This window comes from Mycteria americana, chromosome 1 (genome assembly GCF_035582795.1).
Source record: "Mycteria americana isolate JAX WOST 10 ecotype Jacksonville Zoo and Gardens chromosome 1, USCA_MyAme_1.0, whole genome shotgun sequence".
Taxonomy (NCBI): Eukaryota; Metazoa; Chordata; class Aves; order Ciconiiformes; family Ciconiidae; genus Mycteria; species Mycteria americana.
The window spans coordinates 91,729,775-91,740,333 of record NC_134365.1 but is presented as its reverse complement, the minus strand read 5'-3'; the positions used below and the strand labels follow the sequence as shown (position 1 = coordinate 91,740,333).

Here is a 10,559-nt window from a genome sequence, read left to right as displayed (position 1 = left end):
ACAGTAACTTTCTCCATCAACATCTCCTTATCATTAGGTACTCATCTCTAAGACCCTCCAAAATCTCAGATAGAATGTAATTATACAGCCTTTTTCCCCCATCTCTTGTAAAACATGGAAGTACGTATTATTCTGACTCACCTTCCTTTCCCTAGAAATTAGAAGAATGGGGTTCAGAAACGACTGAGAAAAAGCTAGATATGAGTTAGACTTTTTGATAGTGAGATGGATAATCTATAGAAATCTCAGTCTCCAAAGAAATAATTAATTATTCTGTGGATATTTGTTGTGTTTCGGCAGGAGGAAGAGGAAACAGAACTAGCAGTGATCTGTCTGCAGAAGTTGCTCCGAGGCAGGGCTATTCAGAACATGGTATTCTGTGTCTCTTTGTTTATGTCTCTCTTCAGAGTGATGGTTGGAATAATTGAAAGTGTGTTTGCAATCTTTCTTCCACAGCACTAATCAAGGGTAATGAGGCTTCTGCAGCAGATCATCCTGTATGTTATCTGGAGTCCTTCAAAGGTGAAGTCTTTGCTCTCCAGCCCAAATTTCTTACAGGAACCTATAGGTTCCTACACATGTCTGTGAGTGTCTCCCTGTTCCAGCCATCCCCTACACTCAGCTGTTTAATTAGATGCTTCATAGCAGAATTACTCAAATGGCAAATTCTAGACTAGATCTGGAGTACATTTTGCCTTGATGATGCCAAGATCCCAGGCAGAAGAAACCTCCCACATCCCAGCAGGGCAGCTTGTATTTCATACCCTCTTTCCAGTTTCCTGTGATGGTGAGCTGAACCTTAGATGAGGAGCAACTGAAGCATACCACCGTGATTTCCAGCAAGTGCAGGACCCATCATTCTGCTTTCAGTGGAGCAGAAGTGGTAAAAATTAATTGAGTAGCCATGCCTCATGGGCTTTATATTAAGCAAGTCTATCACTTTTGATCAGACCAGTCCAGGTTTGTTTTCATGCCTGCTGAGAACATAATTGATACTCTCTCCTGCACTAATTATTTAAAGTTTGTGAAGTGTTCCCATGTGGGACCCTGACCTCAGCTTTAGCAAACAATGCAATACTGTGAAAGTGGCTTGAGGTGGAATATAGACTTCCCAAGTCTTCTCCAGTTCTGTGGTGATCTATGAGAAAGATGTTTGATGCCATTGCAGGACTGTTGACTTTCACGTTATGAAATGTCCCATCATTTTAGGAATCTCCTTCCAGCTACTATGGGATCAGAAATATATGACTCAGTTGGAGAATGACGTGAGCAGGGTTGAGTGATCCTTTGTTGCGGTTGGAAGTCACGTTGAAAGAGAGGGGGAATGAAAATAAGACCGTGTCAGGGAAGGGCTGGGCCACATAACCTCATAACAGGGACAGCAGTAGTTTCAACAACCTCCCCACCAATTTATTGCTTTGAGCTATTGCTGGACTCCCTCAAAACAAAGGTCAGAGAACAGTAGATGTTGAAACAGGAGACATCTAACCCTAGACTGAGGAAAAGGGGCGATGCTTATACTGGGAAGCTTTGACATTGAGGCTGATATAACAGGATATCCAGAAGGCTGTTGCCCTTTTCACTTGGCATTGGTGTTGCTGTTCTGCATTCCAGTGGTCTGAGTTCCGGGTGAAGCCAAACAGAATTTTAAAAACAATATTTTATAATAAAGTAGCAAGGGATCATCTATACTCCACAGCAGAAGGTCTCAACTTTCATCTTCTATGCAGGAGGGTTTAGGCAAAATGTACCTGACAGCTGTAGTGTTTGCCTAAGTGCGGCCACAAATTCGTTACAGAGAACTAGGTCTTGGAAACAGCTGACCTTGCAACTTGGAGAAAAAAGGTGTGCTCTGCTGGCAAAACATGTTGATCTATATTCTCTATTTAATATGCTTGGTTGTTTAACTTTATTTTAAAGATGTTTGAAGGGAAGAAGAAGCGGCTGGAACTGATCCGAGAGCTGCGCACCACTCACGCACTCCAGGAGGATGGACAGCTGCTTTTGAAGGCAGAGGAGCAAATGACACTGGCTCTACAGCAACAGCATGACTTGCAAATGCACAAGGTTTGCCTATATAGATGAGAAGGCTGATTCACAACACTGTCCTGACCAGGCATTCTGTGCTTGCAGTACCACCAACACTCTCACATTTAATTTCTTTATGTTTTTCTATTATCCACAGCACAGAAAGCGCCCCAAGTAACAAAAATGCTCTTCTAGCACAGGCCAAGCATTGAATGCCTGAGTGGCTAAAATTGCTTTCTCACTGCTGTAGGGGCTCTGGGGAATCTCAGAAACAGACTGAGGCACCCTGACCACAGCTGCTACCCAGGCTGCACTTGTTTTGTTTGCAGACAGAGCACTTATTTATATTTACAGGGCTTTGAACAAACTGCACTGTCAGATGAACCTCAGTTTTCCCACATTTCAAGCCATTTGACTACTGCTGTGACCTGGCATCACAATACATGCTTGTCGCTCACATCTGTCAGATGTTTTACTGAATGTGTGTTACTGCTCTGTCATTTCTCAGTTCCTTTTCTAGCTTGGCATCCTCTCAGGCTCCTCCTCAGGCATAAAACATCACAAAAGAAGCCAAAGCAGACTTTGTAAATCTTGCTGGGCTCGGGACTTCTAGGACCTTAGCAATAGTGTCACATTGTTGTACTTGCCACTGTTATGGAGAGCAGAGAAATTTTGGGCTCCATCCTCTGCCAAGGATCTGGTGAGAGTTGGGGATGCAAATGCCCATCCTATTTCCTTGCAGGGCCACAACCTTCCAGAGCAAAGTGAATCAAATGGCAGATGCTGGTCTGAAATGGATCATAAAGAAATTTTGTCCAGAATTCACTGCATCTCAGAGATACAGTATCTCCCACATTCCTGCAGATTTTCCTGTAGTTTTTACTACTTTCCTGTTTTTTTCACTGACCAGCTGTGAGGCAATTCTGCAGGTTCCAGATTATAACAGCATTCGCTGGCCAGCTGGCCTGGCAGAGGTGAAGCCAGACCATTGCTTCCTGCTGGGTGGGCAGCAACAAAATTTCCCCTCAGATCTCAATAAAAATTGAAGCGGGTGACTGTGTTTTACTGTTTATCATTTCCAGATGCTCCTTCATACACAGGGAGCCCAGGTGTGGAATGCAGGAATACAGAACTTTTCTTAATTCTGAGGAATTAAAAGAAAAATAAAAGCCTTAGGCATTAGAAACTTGAAATGCTCCTTCTCTTCTGGAAGCCCAGGTGAGAGTGAAGGAGAGAGCAGTTCAGACACCATAATGACATTCACAGAGAAGGAGAGAGAGCAAATGGTAAAGATGCTGACCTCTGATCTCAGAATTTCCTTTTGGGAGAGCCACTATCCCCCTCTGCTGGTATCTACCTCCTCTACTCTTGCCTTTTTTTTTTTTTTTTTACTATGTCTCTGAAGGCACACAGTCCAAGGCTCAGGTCTTCAAACATTTTGAACTTTAAAACTCTCTGGAATGCATGTGCAGGAGTTTTCTATGTGTGTGGCTATTTTAGAAAGTCACTGATGACTCACAGTTCTTTAGGTTTTGGTGGTCACAGTTTTTTTCAGGTTTTTGACCTTTCCAGTATAAAAAGAGGCATTTTTCAAGAAATGCTTCCTGCAGAAAGAGGACAGAAACTCCAGATAAAATGATGAAAGATGAGGGTTGAAATTTCCAGCGTCCTATATAACAAAAGTCTAAGACAAGACTGTTCCTGGGTTGTTTTCCTCCATTTCACACCAGTTTTAGACACAGCACCTGGAGCAGTAAAGAGGAAGCAGCATGTTAGTTCCATGTTATCCCTCCCTGTGGGCTGGTGCAGTTACTGCATTGCTGTCCTCCATCTTAAACACCCATGGGCTAAGCACTGTCACTTCTAGATGTGTGCAACACTGACAATCCCACTTTCTTTGAAACACTGCGTGAGCAAATAGCACAGCAGCATAAGAAAGCTGATTTATTACTACTTGTCTGGGATATTTCAGCTCCATTTTGAGTTTTATGTTCAGTTCTACTCTGTTATTGCCTGTTTATTCCAACAGAGACACAGCATCCCAGCCAGTTCCAGACACTCCCTCCTGCCAAGGACTGTGGCTTCATAGTCCATACTGGAGATAATGAACTTACTATAGTTCTTGTCCCTTTCTGAAGTACAGTCATACATACCCAACCCATAAAACATGATGTGCCTGGAACAAGGAGTGAATGGCACTGTAACACCAAACACTTGGAATCTAGTCTCAGCTCTGTCACAGACTTTCTGATTTTCCATTACCTGGAATTTTGAGGTCTCGTTTGCACTTCTGCAAACTCAATATAATTACTGTTGCTTTGAATTTCTTAGCAGTTAGTAACTTGTACAGTTTTAGATAACTCCTCAATACCTAAAACTGTAGGGACTCATAGTTGCTGTATTATCTCAGCAAGTTGAATCACTTTGGTCACATCATGAATGTCCAACCAAAGACGTACCATTTCACTGAGGTGGCTTTGAACTGTAACAAACATTTTGTTTCCTTAGGAGAGGATAGAAATGTGACTGTAGTCACAATTGCACAGTTTCCTAAACCTTTACTCAACCTTCCTACTCATAAATATGGAGGGTTTACTTTCCAAATGCTAGAAAGAAGCTTCATTTTCAACTTTTGATCCTATTTTTGTGTTCTGTTCTAGCTAAGATTAGCACAGAAAGATGGAAGGTATGCAGCTGGAGTAATTTCATTGTCACTTTTATACATCCCCTTTCTTGGTCTGGGCAGTGGAGCGTTCCCCAGTAACAAGCAGATGGCCTCAGCAACTATTCTGGTTAAACTCACAGCCACAAAAGCAGTTCATAGTACCTGGAATACAGCTCATCTAGTTCTTTATCTCTTCCCACCCACCCAAGCATAGGGGCTGCTTGTCCTAGAGTGACAGTATCGGGACTATTCCCGCCCTGACTAGCTTTGCTATCTTTTAGCCTCTTTATGCTATCAGAGCCTATATACAGGAACATTACATTATGCAGAATCCAGGCCAGCACATATAAAACAAGACGAATGCAAAACTTCTAGGGTTGTCCCATGGCTGGTCTGAGTGGATGCTGCAGAGCTGTTTCACATGCCTGTGGTAGTCCTGGGACTTCGAATAACATTCCTGGGGTTTATAACACAATTCTTTGCATTTTTTTTCTTAAAAGCTGTCATCAGTGGAAAGCCACTTGGCCAGGGAAGAAGGAAGGGTACTGGCGAACATATTTGATTTCCTGTCCAAAGAGCTGGTGAGGCTGCAAGAAGAACGGAAGATCCATGCTTTTGTCATGCTGGCTGAGAGGCAGAGGCGGATGCGGGAAGCAGAGGAGAGCGGACGTCGTCAGGTGGAAGAGAGGCGGCGTCAGGAAGAAGATGAGATTTTCAAACAGGCAAGAGAGGGAGACTGGTGGGACTGAGAGCAGTTTTTAGGAACTGCCTCCTTGTGGGAAGGGAAGATGGAAGGGAGATGCTTCAGCTCTGACTTTGGTGATGGCTAGTTTTAAACTTGAGGGGGAAGGCTTAGTGAGGAGAGGGTGATTCCTTCCTAAAAGAGTCATGCCCATTAAATTAAGGATGATCTGAATACTCCTACAGACAGTTAGGCATATCATGAATGGATGTAGGTTTCTAAATTTCCACAACAAACCCCTATGGAGAACAGAAGTACCTAGATCATCTTTAGGAATAATGTTTTGTCAGCACTTGGTCTGTCCAGCAGAACAGTTTTATTAGGTGCTCTCCCAGGAAGGATGCCTTTAAGCAAGGTTTTGGAAAGATTTTGGCCCCCCCCAAAATGGACTGCAAATAACAAGAGGTACAAAAAGTATTTTGAAGTAATGATAATGGATAACATAACCTTGAAATCCAGAAACAAAAATCCTGAATTACCGTATTCCATAACTATTCTATAGTCCTATTCCTATTCCCTAGCTCCTGACTGCATGAAGCATATTTCTCCCAGTTGAAAGGAATGAGTGGGAGCCTAATTGACTAAACCAATAATTTTCCAGCTTTGTGGGAGGAGGTTAATACCAAGAGAGTCTGGCATCATGTTTATTTTTCTTTTAATTTTAGCTTCTCCTCTTATCTTTTCTGCATCTCTGAGTGGGAAGGAAGCAAGGAGGGTCAAAGTGCCATAAGCTTATGCCCTTCAGACTAGCAGAAGGAAAACACCCATTTCTAGAATCTCTGCTCTACAGCCATTATAAGGAAACCAATAATTTTTTCTTGGTTTTATTCATGTTACTTTGACTGGCTTGATGGAACCTTTTCCTTCAGGATTTGCTTGAATGAAAGCTGATTAATTTACTGAAGTCAATGCTGATGATTATTATTTGGCAGTTGTTGCTCAGGGGACCATGAGAACTGAGGAAGCAACTGCCATTGCATTCACAGAACTAACCTGCTGCAGCAGAATTGGATCTGCAGATAAGTTTTTCTTCCACCACCGGTTCTTTCCTGTACTTGTTTCTGTTCAATTAGTTCTCAGAAAGAATTATTAGAAAATAAATTTTTACACAAGTTATTCTTCCCAGAAAGCACCTCTGAAACCAAATCTCAGGCTGGCCTGCCTGAAATTAAGAGTCTGGTGAAAATCTATTGCTCTTGCTTCTTTGGAAATCTGCTTCCACCACGCTCCTGGCACAGCCATCAGCAGAGGAACAATATCTTGGTGTTTCGCTCCAGGTGGTGAAAGTGCACCAGAGCACTATTGATTCCTACTTGGAAGACATTATCCTGAGTGGCATGGAGATCACAGCTGAAGAACAAGCCAGGGAAGAGATTCAGAGAATGGCTGTAGAAATCAATGACATTGCTTACGAAATGGAAAGTCGGTATGTTATTAAACAGCACGTTAGAGGCTGTTTACAGCAGTTTAGAACCTGCCTGACCATCTGCATCTGTGGTTACGTGTATAATCTAAGACATGGGAAGGGCAGAACAATACTGTTCGTGATTGCTTCATTAGTGTGACTGCTATATGGGAACCACACTGTTACTACCTGGTACACACATACAAATCCATCAGAGCCTTATTGGACACACATATAAATTGTACACACATATAAATCCATCAGAGCCTATACAGCATGTGCCAGACTCCCTTTGCAAATCACTTGTGGGATCTGTGAATCACCCTTTTTAGACTCCTTCATGCCAATGCGATGCTGTGACTGAACTTTCAGTGAATCTGGGAACTGCCTAAAGCAATACCCATTCATACTGGTCTTTTCATTTATTTACACTACTACAGAAAATTGGTTTGAAAGAGATGCTAAAAGATACAACTATACAGCAGTCTTTCATTCTGGGGTGGCTGTTCTTTAAGAAACTGCCAATTTCCATGGGGGTCAGTCATATTGATGGCTGCCTGACAAGGCACTTTGAGTAGAGTAAGTTGTTGAGAACACCACAGTCTTGTGTTTGGCTGGGGCATCAGCAGTGAATACTTTTTAGGACCTGCCAAACCTCCAGTTCAGTTTCTATGCTCTTTTTTTGGAATTGAGCCATAAAAATCCCAATGACACAGTGACTCTCCTATGGTACAGCAGCTGTGTATTTTGTAACTAGATGAATACAACCAGAATGTTGAAATCCTTGGGGAAAATGAAGCGTAGATAATGCATGCAGCCCCTGGGCCAATTGGGAGCCCATCAAACACTGGCATGGAAAAGAGCATGGGGCCCAGCCAAATGCAGAGTCACAAAAGGGAAGAATTTAGCAAACTCAGCAATGGGCCAAAGACTAAACTGACAAAGACGCAAATCCTCAGAGGTGTCTGCGTGTCTAATTCAGTTTGTCATCAGTGAGAACTGGGCTCCTAAATACCTTTGACGATAAGGAATCTAAGGTGATCTTCTCCCTGGAAATATTGCTTTCCAATGCAGTATTGAACACACTGGCAGTGCAGTGCAAAGGGAAGTAGGCACACTGTCACCTATTTGTAGGATAAAGAGAGACCCAGCTGACAATTACTGCCATGACAATACACTCCCTTGAAAACAGTGAGAATATTTACAAGGGAGTCATGTGTTTGCAGAGGTGATCTGGAAAGAAAATTAAAATACTAACACCATTCTGCATCTGTTCTGTAGTCGAACTCGCCTACAGTCAGAAGAGATTGTAGCAGAGCTGGTTTATGATTTCCTGATTCCAGAAGCTGAGAAAATGTCTATCAGAGAAAAAGGTAAGGAGTCCAGTAACTTTATTCTCTTCGTGAACTGGTTCATCCTCCTCACTCTAGCTCACTGAAAGGGAAGATGCAGTGCCAAGAGTTGTCTCAGTTCTCTGAGATTCCTCTTTTGCACTCTGCAGGTAGAAAGTTAAGCCCTCTGATCCTTTTTCACCAATTTCTTGTGAGCTTTAGTCTTTTAAAATGGTGGCCTGAATTCAGACCTGACGTAAATTTGGTGTATCTGCAACAATAAAACTACATGAGAAGAAGCAGCCCATTGCACCTTCAAAAACAAACAAACTAGGGAAAGTCTTTAAGTAGCATGGCTGTGAATTGTCTATTATATGGCAATTTCTAAAAACTGTAGAAGTCTTTAACAGGCAGATTACTTAAATATATGCCGTATGTGGAAGGAAGATTATATGCTTTCCCCCTCCCTCCTCAATCGGTTGAGAGCTAGCAGCAAAGATAAGGTTTTAGGGTTGGCTGTAGTGGCATCATGTTTTAAGCAGATAATCTTGCAGTTTTAAAGGATGCTTCTGTTTATCCAAAACGGAATAGTATCTGTCAAAATACAGAGGGGAAGGCCCTGGAAACCTGTGTATTACATTGAGTATCATGAATAAATGGCTGTTCTTAACTGGGATGCTTCCACTGACCAGCGCACTCAGAAGACCATGACTAAACCAGTCACCCGTAGAAAGTGGATATAACCTAAGAGAAGCAATTGTATCACAGTAGAGTCTGAAGTTGTCCTTGCCGCAGCGTATTTCTCTATTTGAGAACAAAGGCGCTTACTTCATTGCTTTTTTTGTTGCTTTGTGAATGAAAACACAAACCCTGCAAACACATTTTGTGGTCTCTGAATTGTGCAACCTTTTTTCTTCCTAATTTGTGTATTTGTCACAACAACAGTATCTATTCAGCAGCTGGCAATTCTGCATAAGCTTAAATCAGCTCCCTTCTCTTTAGACCTGCTTCTGCAAGCCTACCAAAGCAGGTGATGTAATTTTAGTCAATGAAGCCTGCAGCTCAGGCACTAACACACACAGGCTAGCCTGTCTTAGAAAGGAGAACAGAAAGAGAAGACCTGGAGATCGCCTAGGATTCTGGACATACAGAGGTACCAGCAAGGAAGAAAATACGCACTGGGCTTAAATGCAACAGCAGCTGATGAACAAAGCACCTCAGAAGCACTCCCAAGCAACAGAGGAAAAAAAAAATCTTCAAAATCTGTGATAGCTATAGTGGGTTTGCCTGGAAAGCAGAGCTAGACCCAGGCAAAAATTAAAGTGGATGCTGGAGGAAAAGCTAGCAATAGGTGATAAAGTACAAGACCTCCTTCAAATGCAGTCAGGTGAAATTTGCCACAATATTCTTGTGACAGCAGACATCAAATGTTGGGAAGAGACCTGGCTCATACTCTCTTCTGCTATTGCAGCATGGGGTGGAGGGGACTCCATACACTTAAGAGAGAGCTAAATTCTACCAAATGTACGCTCTGATGAACGCACCCTGCCGTAAACCTCCTGCACAATGATACCTTCAAGGAAGCAGAATCAGTAACTATTCCATGTAAATCCAAAGGAAATAGTACCAAAGAATAGCATTAGATCTCACAAGCACATCAGTGTATTGCCTTTCTGTGGCAGCTTTTAAAGCTTTCCCTATAGTGAGCCAGATTATTCATTATGAACTGTGTTTTAGCAACTTGGCACATGCTTGAGCATACACCTTCCTTGAAACTAGCAGGAAGTGGTCTGAGAGCACAGTTGTCTGGCCTGCCAGAGGAGCAAATCCATTTGTAGAACAAAGATTTGAGGGCCTGCACTTTAGCTTCCCCTTAAACATCTCTATTGTGCCATTACCTAGTCTTTTCTTATTTTTTTCCCTCCTCTTTTTCTTGCATTCCTATGCATAAAAGCAGGGATTATCCAATACTGGCTCATCCTGAAACCCCTCTGCACCTCAGTTCTGAACTCTCCCTCATTGGAAGAATTCAATGTGCTGATATGAAAAAACTTGCTTTTAAGAGGACAATACTCTCCAATTTGAATCCACTTTCTTTTAGATGGTTTTCACTGTGGATGGAGAAAGGGACTGCAGCAATACCAGGAGAGTATTCCTGGTATACTTGATGCAGTTCATGCATACACGATTGAAGCCAAAATGCCTTGGGTAGAGCAAGCTCTCCTGGGAATTGAGAGCTGGCTGGTGAAGGTCAGCTTTTCAAATGCAAGTGAGATCCAGTTGCATTCATTGTCGACAAAATGGACTTGGGAGATGGATAAACATAAACAGGATGCGTTAGTAACGTTGAATGACTGGGTCAGTGACAGTATGCGGAACTGTTACGAG

General features: G+C 42.5%; 1 protein-coding gene across 10 annotated transcripts in view; it reads left to right on the top strand.

Annotated features, from left to right (window-relative positions):
* The window catches only part of CFAP91 (cilia and flagella associated protein 91), a 34,365-nt gene that overhangs the window by 19,814 nt on the left and 3,992 nt on the right, over nucleotides 1-10,559 (top strand). For 9 of the 10 annotated variants that reach the window (XR_012777164.1, XM_075512222.1, XM_075512183.1 and 6 more), the window contains 5 exons: nucleotides 301-372; nucleotides 1,921-2,067; nucleotides 5,194-5,415; nucleotides 6,713-6,861; nucleotides 8,122-8,213. Coding sequence is in view for 9 of the 10 variants with exons in the window: in XM_075512222.1 (XP_075368337.1) it covers nucleotides 301-372; nucleotides 1,921-2,067; nucleotides 5,194-5,415; nucleotides 6,713-6,861; nucleotides 8,122-8,213 (682 nt within the window). In the remaining variant the exon portion in view is untranslated. The remainder of the gene's footprint in view (nucleotides 1-300; nucleotides 373-1,920; nucleotides 2,068-5,193; nucleotides 5,416-6,712; nucleotides 6,862-8,121; nucleotides 8,214-10,559) is intronic. The other variant, XM_075512243.1, reaches the window with a different exon arrangement.